Source organism: Myxocyprinus asiaticus, chromosome 1 (assembly GCF_019703515.2).
Source record: "Myxocyprinus asiaticus isolate MX2 ecotype Aquarium Trade chromosome 1, UBuf_Myxa_2, whole genome shotgun sequence".
NCBI classification, from domain to species: Eukaryota; Metazoa; Chordata; class Actinopteri; order Cypriniformes; family Catostomidae; genus Myxocyprinus; species Myxocyprinus asiaticus.
Genome location: NC_059344.1, coordinates 36,389,046 through 36,414,943, shown reverse-complemented (window position 1 = coordinate 36,414,943; position 25,898 = coordinate 36,389,046). Strand labels below are relative to the sequence as shown.

Genomic DNA, 25,898 nt, shown 5'->3' with positions numbered 1-25,898 from the left:
AGGTCCCACAGTTAACAGTGCATGTCAGAGCACAAACCAAGCCATAAAGTCCAAGGAATTGTCTGTAGACCTCCGAGACAGGATTGTATCGAGGCAAAGATCTGGGGAAGGGTGCAGAAATATTTCTGCAGCATTGAAGGTCCCAATGAGCACAGTGGCCTCCATCATCCGTAAATGGAAGAAGTTTGGAACCACCAAGACACTTCCTAGAGCTGGCCGCCTGGCCAAACTGAGCGATCGGGGGAGAAGGGCCTTAGTCAGGGAGGTGACCAAGAACCCGATGGTCACTCTGACAGCTCCAGCGTTTCTCTGTGGAGAGAGGAGAACCTTCCAGAAGAACAACCATCTGTGCAGCACTCCACCAATCAGGCCTGTATGGTAGAGTGGCCAGACGGAAGCCACTCCTCAGTAAAAGGCACATGACAGCCCGCCTGGAGTTTGCCAAAAGGCACCTGAAGGACTCTCAGACCATGAGAAACAAAGATTGAACTCTTTGGCCTGAATGGCAAGCGTCATGTCTGGAGGAAACCAGGCACCGCTCATCACCTGGCCAATACCATCCCTACAGTGAAGCATGGTGGTGGCGGCATCATGCTGTGGGGATGTTTTTCAGCGACAGGAACTGGGAGACTAGTCAGGATCGAGGGAAAGATGAATGCAGCAATGTACAGAGACATCCTTGATGAAAACCTGCTCCAGAGCGCTCTGGACCTCAGACTGGGGCGATGGTTCATCTTCCAACAGGACAACGACCCTAAGTACACAGCCAAGATAACAAAGGAGTGGCTCCGGGACAACTCTGTGAATGTCCTTGAATGGCCCAGCCAGAGCCCAGACTTGAACCCGATTGAACATCTCTGGAGAGATCTGAAAATGGCTGTGCACCGACGCTCCCCATCCAACCTGTTGGAGCTTGAGAGGTCCTGCAAAGAAGAATGGGAGAATCTGCCCAAAAATAGGTGTGCCAAGCTTGTAGCATTATACTAAAAAAGACTTGAGGCTGTACCAAAGGTGCTTCAACAAAGTATTGAGCAAAGGCTGTGAATACTTATGTACGTGATTTTTTTTTTTTTTTTTCATTTTTTGTTTTTAATAAATTTGCAAAGATTTCAAACAAACTTCTTTCACGTTGTCATTATGGGGTATTGTTTGTAGAATTTTGAGGAAAATAATGAATTTAATCCATTTTGGAATAAGGCTGTAACATAACAAAATGTGGAAAAAGTGAAGCGCTGTGAATACTTTCCGGATGCACTGTATGTGCTAATGTGCCAAATTATTGGAAGGATTTCTGTGTTCTGTGGAGAAAAACAGACAGAGGGTAATGTGATGGGTTATTTGAGGGAAATGACTTAATTTGAACTTCAAACATACATTTATTTATCTAAATGTATGTTTGATTGTTGTGTGTGTGTGTATGTGTAGAGCCCTCAGATGATGAGTGGGAGGAGATGTCCAGCAGTGATGAGAGTGAAATGTGTGCTGATGGGATGTCAGACACTAACTCCTCCCTGTGCTCTCCTCTGTGCCTGTCTGCTGAACTACACACAATCCTGCTCAACCACAGGATACCTCAACAGGTAACACACTCACACATGCACTCAATTTATTACATACAGTAGTCTGCAAAACATACGGCAGTCTTTTTTTTTTTTTTAACCTAGTGTTTGCAGATGTCAAGGAATCCAAGAAAAGAATGTGGACCTGCTTGTGAAATAATCACAGGCCTGCTGTAAAAGGGGAACTTTTTTTTTAATGTATAAAATAACATTAAAAAAAAAGTTGTATTTTATATATGAAGAGGGTGCATACATGATAAAATGATAGCTTCAACATGTGATCATGTATACAAGTGGATTATCTGTAGGGGTGGGAGAAAAAATCAATTCACCAATGCAGTGCGGTTCTTTCAACGATTCTTTATCGATTCTCAATTTCAGAATCGATTCTGTGTTCAGTTTAAACTATGACAGCGCCATAACGTTTATGTGCATGCCAGAGACCAAATGAGATGGTAGAAACAGGCACATACAGTGGTGTGAAAAAGTGTTTGCCCCCTTCCTGATTTCTTATTTTTTTGCATGTTTGTCACACTTAAATGTTTCAGATCATCAAACAATTTAAATATTAGTCAAAGATAACACAAGTAAACACAAAATGCAGTTTTTAAATGAAGGTTGTTATTATTAAGGGAAAACAAAATCCAAACCTACACGGCCCTGTGTGAAAAAGTGTTTGCCCCACCTGTTAAAATATAACTTAACTGTGGTTTATCACACCTGAGTTCAGTTTCTCTAGCCACACCCAGGCCTGATTACTGCCACACCTGTTCTCAGTCAAGAAATCCCTTAAATAGGACCTGCCTGACAAAGTGAAGTAGACCAAAAGATCTTCAAAAGCTAGACATCATGCCGAGATCCAAAGAAATTCAGGAACAAATGAGAAAGAAAGTAATTGAGATCTATCAGTCTGGAAAAGGTTATAAAGCCATTTCTAAAGCTTTGGGACTCCAGAGAACCACAGTGAGAGCCATTATCCACAAATGGCGAAAACATGGAACAGTGGTGAACCTTCCCAGGAGTGGCCGGCCGACCAAAATTACCCCAAGAGCGCAGCAACGACTCATCCAAGAGGTCACAAAAGACCCCACAACAACATCCAAAGAACTGCAGGCCTCACTTGCCTCAGTTAAGGTAAGTGTTCATGACTCCACCATAAGAAAGAGACTGGGCAAAAATGGCCTGCATGGCAGCGTTCCAAGATGAAAACCACTGCTGAGCAAAAAGAACATTAAGGCTCGTCTCATTTTTGCCAGAAAATATCTTGATGATCCCCAAGACTTTTGGGAAAATACTCTGTGGACTGACGAGACAAAAGTTTAACTTTCTGGAAGGTGTGTGTCCCATTACATCTGGCGTAAAAATAACACCGCATTTCAGAAAAAGAACATCATACCAACAGTAAAATATGGTGGTGGTAGTGTGATGGTCTGGGGCTGTTTTGCTGCTTCAGGACCTGGAAGACTTGCTGTGATAAATGGAACCATGAATTCTGCTGTCTACCAAAAAATCCTGAAGGAGAATGTCCGGCCATCTGTTCGTGACCTCAAGCTGAAGCGAACTTGGATTCTGCACCAGGACAATGATCCATAACACACCAGTAAGTCCACCTCTGAATGGCTGAAGAAAAACAAAATGAAGACTTTGGAGTGGCCTAGTCAAAGTCCTGACCTGAATCCTATTGAGATACTGTGGCATGACCTTAAAAAGGCAGTTCATGCTCGAAAACCCTCCAATGTGGCTGAATTACAACAATTCTGCAAAGATGAGTGGGCCAAAATTCCTCCACAGTGCTGTAAAAGACTCATTGCAAGTTATCGCAAACGCTTGATTGCAGTTGTTGCTGCTAAGGGTGGCCCAACCAGTTATTAGGTTTAGGGGGCAATCACTTTTTCACACAGGGCCATGTAGGTTTGGATTTTGTTTTCCCTTAATAATAACAACCTTCATTTAAAAACTGCATTTTGTGTTTACTTGTGTTATCTTTGACTAATATTTAAACTTGTTTGATGATCTGAAACATTTAAGTGTGACAAACATGCAAAGAAATAAGAAATCAGGAAGGGGGCAAACACTTTTTCACACCACTGTATACTAAAGCTAAGCGCACTACTCGACTGATCGCAGGCTGTGTGTATAAACCAATTATTCCCGACAAAAACTACGATCATGAAATTCATTCACAAACATAGCAACGGTAGAGTTTTATTCCTGATAATATGTCGACAAATAACATGAAAGATGGGCTCACACCCATTATTGCACTGGTTTGCACAGAACGGGAAATAAACAGATCAAAATAATGAGATGTGGGTGATGTTTTTATTTTCTACCTTTTTTTTTTTTTTTCCTGCTTCCCAATGTCTTTCTCACCTCTTGCACTTTCTCTATATTGGCTATTGCTCATTGCCGGTCTCTTGCTTGTCGGGACAGTGCACATATGAGATGTTTAATAGATTTCTAAGAAGCAACCCAATATTTGTGTCACTTTACTATCAACGGTGATATGGAAAGGAGAAGCTGACATCTGCACTTTCACAGAAGCAGATATCTCATGTAGTCATTCTGGAACAGCAACCGATAGTTGTGGTTGTAGTTAAAATAAAAATGAATAGGCTTGGGACTGATTAATTCTAATTAATAATTTATTACTAATAAATAAGAATGATTAAATATGCTTTAAACATACTAAATAATCTTTATATAATCAGTTTAATTATTTCATTTAATAGTTTTTTTGTTATAAAGAGATTTCATAGATAAAAGGTTCTAAAGAAAGAAACTGAAAAATTGTGATACTCTACTAAATGATTTGTTTTTAAGAACAGTTTATGGATATTCCATGTTTTGTTCACAGCTCGTTCATACTGAATGTAAAGGGCCACAATGTAAATAAAATAAAATAGTCAGCATTTATCATGTTTTATAATGACAATACTGCCATATAAAAGCTGTAACTACAGTAACCACACCAGCAAAACAGTTACTTGATTTTAGTGTGGATTTTGTAGTTACTGCAATTTTCTCAAAACCTTGTTATAGTTAAGACAGATCTGTCTGTAACAGGACAACTTGGTCTAAGAAATCTGATTTTCCATGCATATCAAATTATGTGCCATCTAACAGAAACTTTCTTTTATTAAATATGTGAATAAATGTTGAATGCAACAGATGTGTTGTTTGCATAACATACATGTATCATAACTGTGTGGATCCTACTGTGGTCTCCTTGTTCTCATTGTGAAGTAACTGATTGATTGCTTCATCAGGTATTAAAGAAGGCTGAGTTCCCAAGCCCCACTGCCCTTGACCTCTGCAACAAGCATCCTTCTTGGAAATGCCTCTTGAAAAAGTAATAAATCCACACATTTTTATTAAGCCTTGCATTTATGTACATCATCACCCATGTCTGGAAATATATATGTATTCTAACAGTGCTTGTAGTGCAGTACTAACCTACAAAAACCCAAAATCTTATACACTTTCTTTGTTTCTTTCAGGATGCACCGGGTGCAGTGTCGGGCACTTACATCTCTCCATAATATCCTTGCTTCTATGGATACAGAGTCTCTTGGGGGTGCTTCAGGGCTACAGGCTGTGGCTCAGCACCTCTCCTCACTGGTCTTCAGCTCAGAAGGTAGGCACCAGTGTTGTCAGATATAATACAAAATCTGTAAGGCTTTATGGTTCTGTGTAGACCTGACACAGTTAGGCTAGATTCACAATATAGCACAACTGAACTTAGGGAAGAATTTTATGCAGTTTTGTGCTTTTCATTATTCTGGTTGTTCTTTCAGACTTTGATTAGATCTTAGAGGAGATCTCAAGTCATGTTTAGGAGGATTTCCCCCCCTTTAGGCAGTGTTATATGTTGTATTTGTAAATTCATTTTTAGAAGTATTAAAGGATGAGGAGTTCCTGGAGGCTGCGACCAGCGCTCTACGCTCTCTGCTAAAAATCATGGCTTCTAAAAACATTCCTCAGGTTTAAAGCACTTTAATTTTTTTTTTTTTAATACCGTAGTGGAAAAAAGCTTCACTTGGTATTTATTAACTCTGTGTGTGTGGTATCCTGCAGTGTATGACTCCTCACCAGATGATGAGTTTTTGTGAAGCAGCTACCAGATGTGAGCTGGTCAGTGTGAGAGTTAATGCTCTGGCTATTCTCGGCATCACAGGGAGCTCTCTTGCCAAAGAGAAAAGCACTACAGACACTCTACAGGTAATAATAATGGTAGTAATATTAGAAAGATATTAACAATATTATATATTCTATATTTTTATCTATGAATTAAATAATGCAAAACCATTATATTCACAATTTTTAATGCTATCTTGGTCTAATTTAAAACATGAGAATGAATAAAAGTAAAGATTTTTCATTCATTTGTTTTGAGATTTTAAATGTTAGATAAGAATATATAAAATTAAGTACCTTTTAAAAGTATTCGGAGTCGGACTCAATAGTGTTGTTGAAATTAAATGAGAAATTAAAGTGATATGTAGTAAATATCTGATGAGGACAAATATTTTGGTTTACAAAAGAAGTGTACCATTCATGTGCAAAATTAAGTCAGTATTTTTCATATAATGAAATCAGTCCATCATTGTTCCTTCACATATCTACTGTGTAGCTGATGCACTTTACATTTGTCAGACTATCTGCCAGTGTTGTAATACTCAAGACTTTTATTTTTATGGTCTTGGTCTTGTCATGGACTTGGGAGCAATTGGACTCAGTCTTGACTTGGACTCGAACAAGTGTAGAATCAGACTTTTCCCCAAGACCAGTCGAGTCTCTTCAAAAACTATACCATGAGCGGCACAACTTCTCTGAAAAACATTTCACTCTCTGACAGTGTCAGCGATCTTGACGTGTTTCTGGCGGATGTGTAGAATCAGAGCTAGTGATGCCCAATTCACAAATTAATCATTCTTTTGTGTCGATTATTTTCAGTGAAAACGGTTTGGCAAAATCGATTTGCAGTTCAGTCCGATCTGTTCCGACCACTATCTCACTAAATAATTTATAGCAGTTTTTCACTCAGTAAAACAGTATCAGGATATTGAAGAACACTGCTGGATGAAGTGGAATTGTATTTTCCTACAATCATTTAAAAAAAAAAAAAAAAAGGCTACTTTTTGAGAGGTAACTTTGAGAAACTTCAACTGGTGCTGTTACTTTAATACAGTGTCGTTCACACCAAACACATTTTTGCATCTGTCCATGCTGTTTTTTATTTGTTTTGTTTTTAAATATGCTAAACGGACATCTTTGACCATTGTGCCGCTGAATGCTGTGTTTTCAGTGTCAAGAAGTTCTTTTGTCAAGTTAAAAATAACTTAAACTTTTAAAAAAGTGTCTCGAGACATCAGCGTTCTGCTCCATTCAGTGCGCTGTCTTGTCTTTTTTTTAACGCACGAACGCGACTGGTCTGAACGGCCTCCAAGTCTTTTAGAAATGCTTCAGCCAATAGTCACATGAATGCTACACATACTGAAGAAAATGTAAAAATACTTCTCAATGTCATCAGAATTTAATGGTTTGGTGGTATTTTTGCAACAAAAAAATAAAATAAATATATATATATATATTTAGAGGTTTCTGTTCGTACCCCGAGATGAAGTCTTGCAGGCAGAAGGAAGCAGAAACTTGACTTACAATGAATGGAATATAGTAGTGCCAAAGAGAGAATCTTAAACAATTGAAAGTAAAGGTTCACTTACTGCGTATACAGTATGTCATATTTAATACATTACTGTTAGGTTTTTATGCCCATTTTAGTTATAGTACGGTAATACTGTATTTTATATAGCAGAAATGTATACTTACAATGAATGGAATATAATAATACACACAGACGTTGTTAGTCTGTATTGCCATGAAAAGCCTTGTGCCATTTAATTAGAATTGTATTTTTACTAACATGTTAACACTGATGTTGTAATAAAATGTAGTTCACTTAACCTTGGATGTGGCATTATTGTTTAAACATAAGCTTAAGCAAATAATATTTGAGGTATTTTTATATATGAGCCTAGAGTCAATTTAGTTGTTAACACAGTACATTTAAAGAATAGCAGATTAATTGCCTTTCAACACATTTCATAATCCAATATTGGTCGAACTCTAATTTGTATTTATTTAATTTGGTACATAAACCAATTTTAATGTGATATATACAGTATGTGGAAAACATGTCTTGCATACAGTATATCCTACCCTGCTTTACTGATAAGCAATATTAAGGCCATGTTGATTGTGTGCCCCTGCCTGTTTAAGTAAGAGTCTTTATTTTGAGATTGTTTAGGTTTGTTTTGGGATGGGGATACAATATTAATTTTATTTGTTCAGGTCTTGAAAAAGGTCTCGAGTCTTAAATGTAATTTTATAAACTTTGCAGAGAGAGAGTGTGTGTGAGAGAGAGTGTGTGTGAGAGAGAGTGTGTGTGTGAGAGAGTGTGTGTGTGAGAGAGCGCGCGCGCGTGTGTGTGAGTGAGAGTGAGTGAGTGAAACTCAAGGATTGTTGACCGGACGTTCTTCTTTAGGATTTTCTGGTAGAGAGCAGAATTCATGTTTCTCTCAATTATTGCAAGTCGCCCTGAAGCAGCAAAGCATATCCACACCATTACATTAACACCACCATGCTTGATCGTAGATATGATGTTCTTTTGTGGAATTCTGTATTTGATTTATGCCAGATGTAATGGGACCCTTGTCTTCCAAACTGTTCCACTTTCGTGTTTTGGCAAAATTCAGACAAGCCTTTATGTTCTTCTGGGTTAGTAGTGGTACTTTTTCATACATGCCCAGTTGGTATTGGATAACTTTTTTGCCTCAATAAATAATATTATCCTCTAAAAACAGTATTTTGTGTTTACTCAGATTGCCTTTGTTTTATGTTAGAGTTTGTTTGAATTTTTGGAAAAAAATTGTACAATATATACACAAGAAATCAGGATGGGGGCAAATACTTTTTCACTGCACTGTACCGCATATAATATTTGATTGAGCTTGTTGGTTAAACAATATTACCAGTCGGGAAAAAAATGAAAGAATGCCACATTCTAGGTTAAGTGAACAAAAATGTATTACAATGTCAGTGTTACCAAAGTGTTAGTAACTGTTATGTTAAACTATTCTTTTAAGAGTAGCATAGGCCTATATGAGTCTTGTCTCAGACTCCACCTCTTCTGGTCTCTGTCTTGACTCAGATGAGCTGGTCTCGACTACAACACTGCTATCTGCTTGTCTTTCGAGTTGATCACAGAGCAACTTTTTGCCTGCTATACAGTATATATGTAGCTTCATTTGGTAAATGTACAGCTTACTTTGAATCTCTTTTTTCAGCTGATTGGAAATGCATTACTGAATGTTGCAATGAAGGACTCAAACCTGGTGGTGTGTGGGGAGGCGCTGGACGCCCTCTTTGATGTGTTTGCTGATGGCGATGAGGCAGAGAAAGCTGGAAAAAATATTAACCTGCTCTCCTCTCTCAAAGCATTTCAGCCAGGATTCAGGGCCAAGGTATCAGCAGAAAGCAACTGCAGAATATTTCCACAAACACATACACATGCATGCATCACATTCACACACCCAAGCAGTAACACTATTAGCAGAAACACACTGAAATGACCAATCTCACACCTCCAAATACATGTTCAGGCTTGAGTTCAAGGTTCAAGAGCAATATTTTTCACTCTTCCCTGAGACTGTTGCATAAGCATGGTCTCAGCCTCAGGCTATCCACTGAAAGGAACATTCAAATCATACTGAACAAATCTGTCTTAGTTGGCTGAATGATCTTAAAATTTCCACTTTAAAAAGTGTAAGTACTGTTTCAGCTGCTCCTAGTAATTCACAGCACACCCATTGCTAGATCTCTATATTTTAGTACAGGCATCGGCAACCTTTTTGACATGGAGTGCCATTTTTTTATTTTCCTGGTCAATGGTTGTGCCGACACCATAATTTGAATAGACTCAGATTTTTTAACCCCACGATGTGGGTTTGTTTTCTCTTAATCTTTTAATACAATTTTGAATGTGATCATGTTTTAAGCAGGGTGTACCTGTATACTGGGTTGGAAATCTCAAGGATTAATAGTGGTGTTTTCCTTTATAACATCACGTGTTCTGAAAGCAAAAAGAAACAAATGAAACACGGAATGTAGGCTGTCATGCGCGCAGCCTGACCGAAGCAAAGCGGGCACGTTTACTCGCACGATTAACTGAAGTGAAGCACTGATGGCTCGTGATGAGCGAACGGCTTGCAGGGGCTGCACGAGTCTGTTGGGTATACTGCAGTCTCATCCAGTGGTCGATTTGTAAATTTGTTTTAAGGGGGATGGTGTAGTCTAAGTGGTGGTGCTCTATTACTTATGGGTCATTGACAAATTTAAATGTGAAACCTTTTAAAAATCTAGTTTAAAACATTTGTCATATTCTCAGAAATGTAATCTTTGTCCAATTTGGTTTCATAAATGTTTGAAAAAACTTTATAGCATTTTCTAAAAAAAAAAAAAAAAAAAATTTCAAATTGTCATATGGTGTAACATTAAGTAACAAGTATTATAATACTTTCTTTGCACCTTGAATACATGAGTATAAACAACTTATTCATTAGTTTCCAAAAAGTTGTCAAACAAATGTTTTGAGGAATTTTTTATAAATGAATTTGAGTAAAAAAATATCAAGAATTTTTCTCAGAGTTGCACCACGTGAACAAAATGTGCCTTTTCATAAATGTCAAAATAAATATCAGATGTTTTTTAAACATCATCTTTCCTACATCCGTTGACTGCTGGGCGTTCCAGTTTCTCCCATTCATTTTAATAGAAGTGGCCCGTCTATACTAAATAGTCTCAGTACCAATGTTTATCTCAGCAAACTAAATACTGACAGCAATATTTTGCTATGTTTTATAGTTTTTATGGTCAACATAAACAAAATGGCTTGTTGGTTACACCCAAAGATTTTGATTTGTGGACAAAAGTGTTTTAAAATATGAATCATTTTAAAACAACTGTTTCACTGTTTATTTTTTTAAGAAATAACAAAAGATTATTCTGCGCTAGTCATACCAACATTTCTTTTTTCAGGAATTTCAGATTCTGAGACTTTTATTTACTGTCTCTGAACACCACATGAAATTTTTTACTGTAAGCTCCAGAAAAATATCAGTATGACTTTAAACTCAGCAACTGAAAAATTTTCATCATAGAAGAGGTGTATTCAAGTAAATGGTTTGCATTTTTTATGTATTTTTAATTTAATAGATCAGGACAAAAATGAGCGTCTCTTCATTGACCCTTAGGACACATGGCCGTAATATGCACCTGTGACCCTCTGTTATTTAATTGATTAATTTTGTGAAAAGAATCCATGTTTTGAAAAAGGTTTATTTCTAGATTGCTCGCCCACTGCAGACACGCATTTTTTCTACTCCAATGTACTACTTGACCATGTTTGAAGTTGCGTGAAACATTTGAAAACTTGTGGCGTAAGTTTCATGTGAACAGTAGGAAGGATAAATCAACCCATCGCAAACACCGACATGCTTGTTTTACAGTGTTTTCAGAAAACTGCCGTCTTTTTTCGCAGTGGAGAGAGAGCTCGCATGTTCAAGGTTGCCAGATTGCGTGACTAAAGCGTCACCCTGACAGCATATATCCAAACTGTACAAGTGTCCAGATCTAACTGTGGGATTTCACCTAAAGAAACCTAAATAAAATATTTTACTTGCATGATTAGTTCTAAGTAATACATGACACAATTGATCTAAAGGGGAGGGTAAGGGGTGATGGTGGTTTAACAAGGGGGATGCTTTTTGGTATTTCTTGCAACAAGGGGGATGGCATTCCCCCTCAACTCGAGCCCTGGTCTCATCACATTTTAACTTTTTGTTTAGCCTCCCATTCAGCTCATGAAAACGCTGCGTGATCATGAGGAAGAATTACATCAAGATGTAGATTGGAATGCAGGTGCGGAATTTCACATCAATAAAATAGTCTGCTCCTCTCTCGCCTTTGCAGGCGTGCCAGTGATTTCTCCTCTGCGTGCCATAGGTTGCCGACCCCTGTTCTAGTATGTTCCTAGGCCTTTAGATGGCAGGCTTTTCACAGTTTGGCTTTTTTTCTTTTTCTTTCACAGCTGCGAAAAGAAGGGAGAGGAAAATACAGCCCTGATCAGCTTTGTTTTCTGGACAACATAAGGATCAACCTGAAGAGGTTCATCAGCTACCTTGAGAACCTGCAGAGAAAATGAGAATTCAGAGAGCTTTAGTACAAATTCTCAGTAAATGGCTCACCTCATTTTTATTTAGCTCTTTCTGTCCTTACTCCTTTGGTTTTATTGTTGTGTGTGAGTGTTTATGCGAGGAAATTAAGATGAGAATTTAAGTTTAAAATGAGATTATTTTGCCGTTGATATTTGTAAAACATATCAGTGCTTTAATTAAAGCATAAATTATATTTAAAAAAAGTTCTGCTGTTGTTATATGTTGAAAAAGATGTATCAGTAGTATATATTTAACCCAAGCTTGTCCTAAATGTGTAATGTATTTTTGACTTTAAAAGGGATAGTTCACCCAAAAATTAAATTCTGTATTTACTCACCCTCATGACATACCAGATGACATGCAAATGCTGCATTTTCATTTTTGGGTGAACTATTCCTTTAATGTAACTCACGTGGCCATGTAATTTCGCAATTTTGGTTTAAAAATTTTACAAAAAATAAGGGTGGATGGAAAAATGTCCCCCAGCCCTACAATAGTTGAATCCCTCTTAACCCCTGGATATTCTGGCTTCTGGCAAAAGTTGTCCTTAGCATTACCATCTAAAAAATTATGACAGACCAGTGCCCAAGGGTTACTTTAATAAATAATGCTATGTCGCAAACTTTCCTTTCCCCTCTATTATGTAGGAGAACAAAAAGCCCTCTTTGTGTGGCGCCCAGAACAACAGAAGATTATCAGATGTTTACATAAGTAGCATTAGATTGTCTATAAACCTGTCTGAGAGAGAATTTTCAGCTAGATGTTTGGGTTATTTAAGTTTTTCTTGATGTCTTGTTAGCTTGTTTATTAATTAGGAATGTATTATTAAATCAGAATTATGAAGTTCTGAGTGAAGAGAGAGAGAGAGAGAGAGAGAGAGATATATTCTTAATATGTCAATATGTTTTCAGGTGCCTCAGAATTTACTAAACATTGGTCAGACGTGACCCACAGTAATTATACTGTTATGTTACGTAACAGAAACGTCAAACGTACGCTCTTGCCTAACACTCGCTGTCAGCGCGGCTCCGCGTTTTATTGCTCGCTCCCGCCAGCCCGCGCATGCGCAGTTGCACACATGCCGTCCACCATTGAAACGACACACGACCTGAGAAACGGGTCAGAAGCACTGACACAGACGACAGTTACGTTTCTCCATTCCCCGAGCCCTCAAGTTTGACGGTTGCCTTTTTTTTTTAACGGAACATCTTTTTTACAGCCTGTTTTCATCGCTGACACCGCTGTTTTTTTTCCTGTCTCTAGAGACGTCGATGGACCCGCACAGTCTCGCGCGGATATTTTAGTAGCTGTACAGGTCGAGCAGAGCGCGTGTGTCCTCAGCTCAAAGCGGGTGACGCGAACCGAGCCTGGCTCTGTTCTGGGGACCGGTGTGCCTGCGGCAGCTCCGCGTTTGATGGATCCTAGAATCGCCTGGTTTCAGCCAGAACAGCGCGGACCCGCCAACAACCTGTGGATGCACATCTGGGAAACGACACAAACGCTGGGAGACCTCTATAACAACTGCAACACAGCCAGCGCCAAACTGACAAACAGCAGCAGCAGTAGCGATCCCAAGGACCATCAGGGGATGTCCGGATCCAAACCCGACAGTGAGGTCGCCGAACAGCACGACTTCATCTCGCTTGAAACCCTTAACAACAATAACAGCAGCAGCCGGGTGGGCAAGTGTGTTGGCGGAGGGGTGCAACTGGGTGGCAGTGAGGTCGCAGGAGTGGGCAGAGGGTACCCACACAAGAGGAAAAGAGACAACAAGGCGAGTACCTACGGCTTTAACAGGAGTCTGTTGCCGACAGCAGGCTCACAGGAGATCTTTACGGGCACGCCGTGGAAGAGCAGAAACTACGAGGGCATCGTGGGGTGAGTCCAGAAATGAGTTTGACATGTGTGGGTGTGTTCGATACCCTCAGAGCCATGCAGGGCCCAGTTGTTTGCTCGGAAAGGTTATGATTCACTTGGCCCACATAATAAGCGTGGTTAGTGAGCAGACACGCCGAATGCCTGAAATGGACCACGATCTTCACCTTCTCATCGAAATAGTATTTACTCTTAAACATTTAATGAGCTGAATACGAAGGCTATGTAACCAAAGATTCACTTACATAACTGTCATGAACTCGCAAGTTTACCAGGTTTGACATCCGATGCGTTTCTTCACCATATTTGGCGTGTCTACTGTATCCTCGCAATCCTTCCATTTAAATGACCTGCGCTGGCTTGCCATCTGCTCCAGTGACGTTTCTCTAGCTGAATCCAAAAAACCACCAGTAGCACAAACAATCTGAAACTCTCTGAAAGTCCTGCTAGGTTTCACTGCTGCTTAATGTGTCATAAACCCCTCAAGTGTCACTCAATTTGACGAGACAACACAAAACCCTTACATCAAAATACCATAGGCACTACAGTTATTAAAAGAATATTCTGGGTTTAATACAAGCTCAATCAACAGCATTTGTGGCATAATGTTGATTACCACAAAAATAATTTCGACTCATCCCTCCTTTTTTTAAAAAAAGCAAAAATTATGGGTTACATTGAGGCACTTACAATGGAAGTGAATGGGGCCAATTTTTTGAGTGTTTAAATGCAGAATTGTGAAGCTTGAGCTTTTATAAAAGCATTTAGATTAATTCTCCTGCTACAACGTGTGTATTATTGGAGCTGTAAAGTTGTTTAAGGGCATTTTCAGACCTGAAGACCGTTTGCTTTGTTCAGAAACGGGGACTAAATTGTTACAATGTTGCATTTTCTTCTTGGTTCGGTTCGCTTTCACATGGCAACATTTCAAAACGGACCAAAACTATGTCAATAAAAGTCACATGTGAGCACGCTGTCCCCTTATTGGTCACTATGTTTGTTCGCTGTTCCAGTATTTAACTCAACAGTATCCATTGATGTATACTGGTTAAAATTATATGCTTGTAAAAATTGATAATTTTCTAGCGTTGCCAGTTAGAGGTTGTGCTCCAAATACAAATGATTCCTCTTTCGGATGGAAATGAGTTGTAAAGTTTCCATCATGGTTATTTTTATCCGTCATTATTTGTTTTTGCATTATTTCTCCATTGAAATGTGCCTGTTCTCACAGAACTCTCTCTCTCTCGCGCGCGCGCACACACACACACACACACACACACACACACACACACACACAGAGGTGGGTAGAGTAGCCAAAAACTGTACTCAAGTAAAAGTACAAAAAAAGAATTACTCAAGTAGAAGTAAAAGTACTAACATAAATAATTACTTGAGTAAGAGTAAGAAAGTATCCAATTAAAAGAGTACTCAAGTAGTGAGTAACTCGTTACTTTCACAAATGACATAATAGACGTTAACTCCCCTATATTCCATTACGTAATATACATTTAACATGTATTACAGAATTATTATTATTAATGGAAATTTTGTCATCATTCACCATCATGTTGTTCCAAATCTGTATGACTTACTTTGTTCCATGCAACACAAGGAGATATTAGACAGAATGTTTGCCTGGGTGATTTATTTTTTTTTATTTTTTTTTCCTCCATATTTTGAAAGTGAATGGTGACTGAGACTGTCATTCCCTAACATTCTGTCTAACATATTTTGTGTTCCATAGAATACAGGAGGTTAAATGGGTTTGGAACAACATGAGGGTAGAGAAATGATGACAGAATATTCAATTATGGTTGAGCTATCACTTTAAAGAGATGATTCTTTCATCATTTGCACACCCTCATGCCATCCCAGATGTGTATGACTTCCTTCTGCAGAACACAAATTAAGATTTTTAAAAGAATATTTTAGCTCTATAGGCCAAAATGTTGATGCTCCAAAAAGCATATAAAGGAATCATAAAAGTAATCCATAAGACTCCAGTAGTTTAAATCCATATCTTCTGAAGTGATATGATAGGTGTGGGTGAGAAACAGATCAATATTTGTCATTTTTTGCTAGACAACAGGGGACGATATGCAGAGAAGTATGTGAATCACCAAAAACACAAGAAGAAGAATGTGAAGGTGATCAGTTTCTCTGTTTCTCATCCACAACTATCACATCGCTTCTGAAGATACTGATTTAATCACTGGAGTCTTATGGATTACTTTTATGCTGACTTACGTGATTTTGTTTAGCTTTAAAATGTTGCCACCCATTCACTTGCATTGTATGGACCAAAAGAGCTGAGAAATTCTAAAAATCTTCATTTGAGTTCAGCAGATGAAAGAAAGTCATACACATCTGGGGTGGCATGAGGGTGAGCAAATGATGAGAATTTAAATTTTTGGGTGAACTATCCTTTTAAGGGCTCTTGTCAGATCTGGATGAATTTGTCAATAAGAAGAGAGGTTTGGAAACATTTCTAGTAATTATTACGGTGAAAATGTCCCACAAGGACATTATATATAATGCTGAAATATAAACCAAAGTAAGATCATGCTTTATTAATGCCTTCTTTTAAAGTCCTGTGTGGATTCTTATTTCAGTGTAGTTACAGTTTTCAGTGTTGTAAGTATTTAGATCATTAGTTCTGTACAGCAGTACCACCGCGCTCTAAATGCATAAACGCAGCCTAGTGTGTAGGGCACCAACCCCAGTCGTGGATCACTTGCTGTGTCTGAAACCGCCCCCTATCCACTATATAGTGCACTGTTTCGAGTGTCCGCCATTTTGTAGGTGTGTCTGAATTCTGAGTGAGCCACTCGTTCCTTACTTTTGTTCACTCATTATTACCCACAATGCACTGTAATTTCGAGTGTATTGCCCACAGTCCACCACGGGGAAGACGTACAAGCTGGGGGTTTACTGCTTCCTTCACTCCTGCAATGTTTTATTTCATGCTGAATGTAGTAAATTACTTTTTGACAAATCATTACTTGATTAACATAACATACAGAGAGACAAAACATACAGATACATTTTAAAAATGTACTCTTTATTTGATAAAATGTGTTTATGTAAAAGTAAACAAGTATATAAAAGTGAAAAAAAAAATCAAAAAGTTACACAAGTAAATATAGCGGAGTAAATGTAGCGCGTTACTGCCCACCTCTGCGTACACACAAACACACACACATGTACACACACACACACAGCAGAGTAAAGCTGCGTAAATTTTTTTTTTATTTATCAAGAGGTTGCTAACACCGTCCTACCTGTGTTCTGCCGCTATCCAAAAGAAAGAAACAATCGTACTAAAATTACCGTAGGAATTATAAAACAGCTCCAATTTTAAACATGCTATTATATCTAATATAGTTGCCAAAAGGCTATATCCACATTTTGATGATGAATGACCCAGAAGTGCTGATCTACAGATGTCTTCTCCAAAGATCCCTCAGTTCATGGTTTTTATAGGGATATTGTTTGGTTCGTTGGTCCGTTGGGTCGGTTTGTATTCTCGCCACAAGCAAACCGCTCCAGAGTTCGTTTCAGATTGTTTTGATGCGGATCCGAGTGCGATTGTCATGTTCATATATGCCTAAACGAACCGAACCAAGGGAGAAAATGCGCCAGGTTCCGAAACAAACGAGCCAGGTGTGAAAATGCCCTAAATCGTATTTTTTATAGCCGTTTTAGAGTTTGCAGTGTTCTGTTGTCATGGTAACAAAGTTGTAAAATTGGCTATAATTTTACACAGAAAAGTTTAGTAAGTGATTTTATCACACTAAAATAATGTTAACACATGTTTTACGTCTTGTGGCTATACTTTTGAAACATTGAGTGTGGGAGAGCGGAGCACAAACTAACACTTTTTGGTTGTCTTAAGTTTGTGTAAATGTACTTGGGGTTCCATGTAATTTTCTTTTTTCACATTAATTTCACACGTGACTATTACACATATGTCGTCTTGTTTCATGAATGCAGCCTATACTTTTTTCGCAATCTACCTCGAAAAAAGAAAGTGATGTTATAACTGCCCCATTGGCGGGGCACATTGTAACAGGTGAGTGGCGTGTTGTAACAAGACCATATAACATCTTAAAACCCCCCTCTAACAGCTGTATCTGATCTAATTAAAAAGTCTAGAAGATAAACTTCATTTTCATGTCAATAAAAGCCATTTATTAACTTTGTCATATATAGCAATAATTTTGACATTTGACAATAAATACACAGCAAAGCCACAGCACTGACCGAAATAATGCATGGATTGATAACAAAACACACACACGCTCCCGCACACACATACGCGCATTAAGGGTAATTATGTAAATTAGATATCTGACTGCATTGAATTGCATATAGTTTTTGTAATTGGAGCACTGGGATTTAAACCTGGCTGGTCACTTCTGCTGGCTATCTGAGAATTAAAAGACTGTACGATGCTAGCTAAAAGATTGGAGATTAAAATGATACCAAGTTTGACTCATTTTAAATAAACAGTAAAAACAGATATGAAAATGTACTTTCATGTGAATTTATACTTTTGCTACTTTAAAATGAACTTTTGCCTATATCTTCCAGTTTTTTTTTTTCTTCTTCTTCCTCAATTTTATTTATCTACACAGTGTTGATATGGCACAAAGTAAACAAATGAAGTTTCGTCTTACCAGTGTGTGTGGAAACGTTTAAACCACGTGTGTTACAACTAGCCCTGCATTAGTTTGTGCCCCGCGCTCCCCTAGTTCAAATTGTTAGTGCCTCACTGTAACAGATTTTTGCTTCATAAAATCTAATGAATAGTGTAATTCAAAATGGCTAACCTACATGATGCTCTTGCGTTATTGGCCATTATGTACTATGTTACACATTGAGTGAATCCATTGTTGCCTGCATTACATAATTCAATGAGACTTTTCCCAGATGAAAATCTCCTGTGCTGTGTGAAATATTGTGCATTATGCACGTCACATGGTTGCTGAACTATTGGTGCCTCTCCAATTAATAATACCTCCTAGTCATTCAGTTAGTCAGTAATCTACACCATGCAATTCACACTCAGGTTACTCTTGAGTATTCAAAGATCACAAGTCATGCTGACATACACTTTTTCCAGGTTTTTATGGACATCAATGTGATTGCTAATGATAACCCATTTTTGTGGCTCATATTAAGCCCTATTAGCTTACTGTTGCTTTTTCAGACTGCACTCCAAATTTTGGTTTGTAAAGAATAAAATAGCTTTGTTTTTAACTGTAGACTTATCTCTGACCAAAGGCGTTAAATGTTATTTATTGAAGGAGATGTCCATATGATCATCCTCCAGTGTATCAGGTCTATTGCTCTAAATGGTCTATTGTTAAACTGTATGTGGTACCAGTTGAAACAATGTGTGTGGAATGGACGTAGTGCTAATCTGGATTCTGTTGTGGCGTGATGTTAGAATTAGGTGTAGTGGGTGGGGTGGTGGTTTAGTAAGTTTTTGTAAGTGCAGATGGCCCTACTTCTGTGATGTGTAGCAGCTTGTGAAGCCCAGAGCAAAGTACACTTCAGGCAAGCCTTATCCTCATTTATAGTAATGTTAGCAGAGTGTTTGCATAAGAGCATTCCTTTGTGATTACTCTAATACTGTAGTCCTCACCTTACAGACCTTCTCACTTGACCATGGTTTTCAGCTCCTCTTATGAATGAGTTCCTCAGCTCCATCTTATAGATGTGTGAATATATATGCAGGTTTGCATACAGATCAGCACACACAACAGCTTTGTATTCAGAGAGCATGTCTCAGATGCCTTAAATTTTTTTATCTTGTTCTGCAGGGGATCATTTATTGTTGGTTTTAGACTTGTCAGCAAACATGGAATGAAATGTATTCAGTTGTGTGCTTTCTTCCTACAACACATAATATTTCCAACCTACATCATACACCAATCAGCCAAAACATTAAAACCACCTGTCTAATATTGTGTAGGTCCCCCTCGTGCCGCCAAAACAGCACCAACCCGCATCTCAGAATAACATTCTGAGATGCTATTCTTCTCACCACAATTGTACAGAGTGGTTATCTGAGTTACTTTAGACTTTGTCAGTTCTAACCAGTCTGGCCATTCTCTGTTGACCTCTCTCATCAACAAGGCATTTCCGTCCACAGAACTGCCCCTCACTGGATATTTTTTTTTGTTTTTGGCACCATTCAGAGTACATTCGAGAGACTGTTGTGTGTGAAAATCCCAGGAGATCAGAAGTTACAGAAATACTTAAACCAGCCCATCTGGCTATAACAATCATCCATGCGAATATCTAATCAGCCAATCGTGTGGCAGCAGTGCAGTGCATAAAATCATTCAGATATAGGTATGGAGCTTCAGTTATTGTTCACATCAACCATCAGAATGGGGAAAAAATGTGGACCGTGGCATCATTGTTGGTGCAGACGGGCAATGGCAAGACTGGTTCGAACTGACAAAGTCTACGGTAACTCAGATAACTGTCTGTACAATTGTGGTGAGAAGAATATCATCTCAGAAGGCTGTTCTGAGATGTGGGTTGGTGCTGTTTTGGCGGCACGAGGGGAACCTACACAGTATTAGACAGGTGGTTTTAATGTTGTGGCTGATCGGTGTATATTCCATTTGTGTGTGTGTGTCTTGGTTAAAGGCTAATTTCCCACTTGAAATACTATAATAATCATGTTGTTAGCTGTTCTGTTAGGAGGCAAGAGAAGAGGGACAGATTGTTTTATGGGAGTGTCTGAGTGTGTGGAGAGAATTTTCACAATTTATATTCTCTGTGTGTTGAGCCCCGTTCTACCCAAAACAAATGCACCCCTCTTGCACCTGATACACAATCCCTGACTGTGTGATGTCATTGGTTGTAACCAATGGGCTGTCTCAGAGTGAGTTCTGACTCTTTCATCTGCCTGACAGCTATGCTGCAGTGAGAGAAGACAGGGGAAAGCCTCTCTCCACGCTCACTTGTTCTGGCGTTGAATATTTTATGTTGGGTATTTTGATTTTCTTTAAAGGTGGTTTCAGTGCACGGGTCCCCACTTGAAGACAGTTATTTATGTATTCGTATTTGGAAACATTACGGAACAGAAGGTGTACAAACTTCACGACCATGGAATTATAAAGATTATCACTGTATGCAGTGTTTGGTTTCAAAAACTGTTTTTAGACACTGTGTGTGAAAGTATACATTTAAGGTTCCCTCTAGCTACTGCATTTTACATTCCAGCTCTGTCTTGTGCAATAGAGTTCAAGCCTGTTTTCATCAATCACTGACATTAAGTAACCCTTTACCATGAAACATGAGGGGGACTTAGCTAGTTGGTTGGCGGGGCTAGATGTATTATCAAACCTGCAGTCAGTGCCAGCACATGGGGCTTCCCTGAGGCTCTAAGATTCTACACGAGGAATATGTCTCTGAGTATGTGTTTTTCTGTCATGAACCTCTTGCTAGCAGCAGTATTTTGGGGTGTGAGAGTTTGCTGTGAGCCAGAGGTGTTAAGGCCACAGTTTACTTGGTGCGTCCACGTTGCTGATTGCTTCGCGCACAGTATGCGTGACATAAATTTAGTCATAATCCATTCCACGCAGCCTGACCGTGCGCCGCCCAGATATTTCTTGACTCGCGGATGCAGTCATCGTCTGTGTGCATCATTGGTGCATGTGCCGGCCATAGACTACTAAAACAGTATCACAAAGAAGTTGTAGTGGGCATGCGTCAAACGCATTCGTATTCGCTTGAGGTTAGAAGAGTATACTCACAAAGGTAACGTGGTCGACCAGGCGCAAGGCGATCTGGAACACGCAAAAACGAAGTATACCTGGGCCTTTACTGTGCCAGACACCCTCACTTAGTAAGTCATCATTGGGGCACTTCCCTGGGTGGCATGGGTTCTTCAAGATGAACATTTGTGTTGTTGTGCACTAGCGCCATCAGATTGTGTGTTGCTCACATTACTTTTGCCTGTTCTTAGACTAATGGAAGCGACATTTGAATCTGCATTCTGAAATTTTAAAGTCAAGAAATGGTTGACTTATTCATTACTTTCTCTCATTCATCTTAATATTGCCAGATCAAAGTGCTGATCTGCTACAGCCTACTTAATAGAGAATGAACAGCATGCCAAGGAAAGAACAAAGAATAGACATTTGTGCACACCAGATAGTTTATAAAGTCTCCATAAACAAATTACGCTAAAGCTTGCCACAATTTGAAACAGAATAACGTGTAAATGTGAATCACATCAAAGAACACTTATTATCTTAGAAAGCTCCCCTCATAAAGATAAAATGTTCTGGCAAATCTTCCACCTGGCAAACTGTTTGGCAAGGGCTGTTGAAATGGAACACAAATGAAACAGATAAATGGGACTGAAGTTGTCCAGATAGCATATCCACACACATGCAACTGTCCCTGATAAGAAAGATGTTAGGCTGACTTCTATTTGTAGGCACCATGCCTCAGGAATGTTATAGATAATATTTATTCTGGAAAGTTCTTTGCTTCTGTGCTAATGATCCAGTTTAAACCTTATTGGCTAAAACTGAATATCATAGTCATAGACTTTTGTGACTGAAAGGAGAAACTAATTTATTTAGAAATTTAGAAATTAAACTTATTTAGAAATAAGAGGCTAATTTCATTGAACATTGTGGCCTTTTTTGCAGTAGCCAACCTTGATTTTTCTTTTTTTTTTTTTTAAAGAAAATTTTGGATGTTGAAATTATTTTTGTGGTAATCAACATTATGCCACAAATTCTGTAGACTGAATTTAACTTGTATTGAACCCAGATTATTCCTTTAATTTAAAAAGTGAGATGAACTGAACCTTTAGTGCATATTGAGCATAGGGATGTTAATGATTAATCTATAATCAATTAATTGTTGTTAATATTTCATTAATATAGTGATATTGTCTGATTAATTAATGCCAGAACAAATGTGTTCAGTAATGGGATGGGCGATATGACCAAAATCTTATATCACGATATCACTAATTTTATATAACGATATACACTATATGGCCAAAAGTATTCGCTCACCCATCCAAATAATTGAATTCAGGTGTTCCAATCACTTCCATGGCCACAGGTGTATAAAATGAAGCACCTAGGCATGCAGACTGCTTCTACAAACATTTGTGAAAGAATGGGCCGCTCTCAGGAGCTCAGTGAATTCCAGCGTGGTACTGTGACAGGATGCCACCTGTGCAACAAGTCCAGTCGTGAAATTTCCTCGCTACTAAATATTCCACAGTCAACTGTCAGTGGTATTATAACAAAGTGGAAGCGATTGGGAATGACAGCAACTCAGCCACGAAGTGGTAGGCCACGTAAAATGACAGAGCGGGGTCAGCGGATGCTGAGGCGCATAGTGCGCAGAGGTCGGCAACTTTCTGCAGAGTCAATCGCTACAGACCTCCAAAGTTCATGTGGCCTTCAGATTAGCTCAAGAACAGTGCGTAGAGAGCTTCATGGAATGGGTTTCCATGGCCGAGCAGCTGCATCCAAGCCATACATCACCAAGTGCAATGCAAAGCGTCGGATGCAGTGGTGTAAAGCAAGACGCCACTGGACTCTAGAGCAGTGGAGACGCGTTCTCTGGAGTGACAAATCACGCTTCTACATCTGGCAATCTGATGGACGAGTCTGGGTTTGGCGGTTGCCAGGAGAACGGTACTTGTCTGACTGCATTGTGCCAACTGTGAAGTTTGGTGGAGAGGGGATTATGGTGTGGGGTTGTTTTTCAGGAGCTGGGCTTGGCCCCTTAGTTCCAGTGAAAGGAACTCTGAATGCTTCAGCATACCAAGAGATTTTGGACAATTCCATGCTCCCAACTTTGTGGGAAAAGTTTGGGGATGGCCCCTTCCTGTTCCAACAGGACTGCGCACCAGTGCACAAAGCAAGGTCCATAAAGACATGGATGAGCGAGTTTGGTGTGGAAGAACTTGACTGGCCTGCACAGAGTCCTGACCTCAACCCGATAGAGCACCTTTGGGATGAATTAGAGCGAAGACTGCGAGCCAGGCCTTCTCGTCCAACATCAGTGTCTGACCTCACAAATGCGCTTCTGGAAGAATGGTCAAAAATTCCCATAAACACACTCCTAAACCTTGTGGAAAGCCTTCACAGAAGAGTTGAAGCTGTTATAGCTGCAAAGGGTGGGGCGACATCATATTAAACCCTATGGATTAAGAATGGGATGTCACTTAAGTTCATATGTGTCTAAAGGCAGATGACCGAATACTTTTGGCAATATAGTGTATATCGTGATAGTTACATTTAAAAAAAACAAACAAAAAAAAAACATTGTGATACCTATTTTTTTTTTTTTTTTTTTAATCTATTCATTTAATTAATTACTTTATAAATGAAAACTCCTACTTATAGAATTTTCTCTTTATTTGAAACTTGACAAACATAGTCGGAGTAAAAAAATACATTATCACAATGCAAAATGTCACATTTCAGTCTGATGTTGTTGGCTCGTATTAATATTATGAAACACTTCATTAGGCTCTTAATGGTTTAAGTCATCTCTGTAGAGAATATTTGAATATCTGAAAGCAAAGCTGGTTTGTTTTCTAATATCTAACATCATTCAAACTGAATTTTATTAAGGGTGATGATGAGTAGTTTAAAAAATCTGCATGACAGATGACACAATTGTTGGCGCATGACACATTGTTTTAACTGCTTTCCTTGTCAGTGTTGGTTAGAATGTCAGGCTCTCTCACTGTTTGAGATGTTTGATTTACTCCATAGTGCTTTAAGTTAAAAAAAACCTCAAATCTCAGTTGAATTCAAATGCGCCATGCATGTTTTGAAGTTTGTGCCGCGATAGAGAGAAACTGTGTTGAGTAGCGCAAGTGTCTGTGGAGCCCAATCTGGAAGCCTGCTGGACTTGCATTCACTTTTATGCTTCAGAGACAGCGTACGTGAAAATCATGTGAAATACAGCTGTATGTGTCTGATGAGAAGCATATTCAGAATGCGAGATTAATTGAATTGAATTCACTACAGCGGCCCAAAACTTAGCTTGGGCGGCTACCAAAAATTGTCAGTAGCTGAAGAACCCTGTTTTTTTAATTCTCTCAGTCTCACATAAAGCCGTTCCACCTTCCTCCTCCACTTCTCAGACAGAATGTGTACCACGTATGTGTTATGTGAATAGAATGAGGTGCACATTTCTTGCACATGGTGGCGATTTTGCGTAACCGTGATACAAACAATAATCCAAAATATATACCGGCTGCCAAATTTCTACCTTTTTGTCATGTCCACCGGTATATCACCCACCGCTATTCAGTAATCATGCCAGCAAACGTTGATAAGACAGTCTATACAGTCATCTGCCGCTAGTGGGTGCACTGCCACTTGCATGCTGCGTGTTCACACAGATGATGCGGGCTCAATGTAATCTGTGTTGGAGCATTTCTTTATAAATGAACATTATGTTTTCTGCATACAGTGTTATAGTGTGTTAAAGGACAACAAGCACTATTGATCTGCCGGTCTCCTTGTTTCATCTCAACCTACAATTACGTCAGTGATTGCTGGAAAAGAACGAAGGTACATTCAGCTGACATCTCATTATCACCTGAGAAGCGGTATGGTTGTACTGTGTTTTATGATTTGACTTGATTTCAAATCAAAATAGTCCAATGTCGGAAGGTCTGAAATTTTCCCATGATCCACAACAAAGTTTTATTGAACTCAAATATCTATCTTGCATATATGTTGTTATTATTAACAGTAATTCACTTACAGTAATTAAACAATTAACAAATTCCTATTAAACATAACCTAAATGTCTTAAAATACACTGTACTAAGAATATTTTAAGGTGAAAATCTAACTAATGTAAGCCCAAACCTCAATTTCTTAAGTGTACTTATTAAAATTATATTTAAACAGTAGGCTACATGTACATATTATTTGTAGTTCTCCTCTGCGTTTTCTGGTATTAACTAGGGATGCACCAATCGATACTGACGTTTTTAGACGGATCAGGTATCGGTCCGACGAGTGCGATCCAAATCCGATACTGTTAGTCATGTTCATTCCTGTCAAGCTCCAAAAATGACACAAAAGAATCATAAAAACACCATTAAAGCAGTTCATCTGACTCGTGCATTTTATTCAAAGCCACTTGAAGATGTGCGGTAGCT

At 38.8% G+C, this 25,898-nt stretch overlaps 2 protein-coding genes and 1 long non-coding RNA gene across 3 annotated transcripts in view; 2 read left to right on the top strand and 1 right to left on the bottom strand.

Annotated features, from left to right (window-relative positions):
- Positions 1 to 12,384, top strand: part of LOC127444121 (HEAT repeat-containing protein 3-like) — a 30,645-nt gene extending 18,261 nt beyond the window's left edge. Inside the window, exons 9-15 of the mRNA XM_051703331.1 lie at positions 1,426 to 1,580; positions 4,829 to 4,911; positions 5,060 to 5,196; positions 5,455 to 5,543; positions 5,637 to 5,780; positions 8,909 to 9,085; positions 11,710 to 12,384. Of these exons, the coding sequence (XP_051559291.1) occupies positions 1,426 to 1,580; positions 4,829 to 4,911; positions 5,060 to 5,196; positions 5,455 to 5,543; positions 5,637 to 5,780; positions 8,909 to 9,085; positions 11,710 to 11,823 (899 nt within the window). The 3' untranslated portion in view covers positions 11,824 to 12,384. The remainder of the gene's footprint in view (positions 1 to 1,425; positions 1,581 to 4,828; positions 4,912 to 5,059; positions 5,197 to 5,454; positions 5,544 to 5,636; positions 5,781 to 8,908; positions 9,086 to 11,709) is intronic.
- On the bottom strand, positions 10,941 to 14,508 carry LOC127444246 (uncharacterized). The gene is made up of 2 exons (XR_007897790.1): positions 13,957 to 14,508; positions 10,941 to 11,808 (listed from the first exon to the last, which is right to left on the bottom strand). It is a non-coding gene; the product is annotated as an uncharacterized LOC127444246 (long non-coding RNA).
- The window catches only part of LOC127444138 (terminal nucleotidyltransferase 4B-like), a 27,477-nt gene continuing 14,507 nt past the window's right edge, over positions 12,929 to 25,898 (top strand). Inside the window, exon 1 of the mRNA XM_051703353.1 lies at positions 12,929 to 13,714. Coding sequence (XP_051559313.1) covers positions 13,251 to 13,714 — 464 coding nt within the window. The 5' untranslated portion in view covers positions 12,929 to 13,250. The remainder of the gene's footprint in view (positions 13,715 to 25,898) is intronic.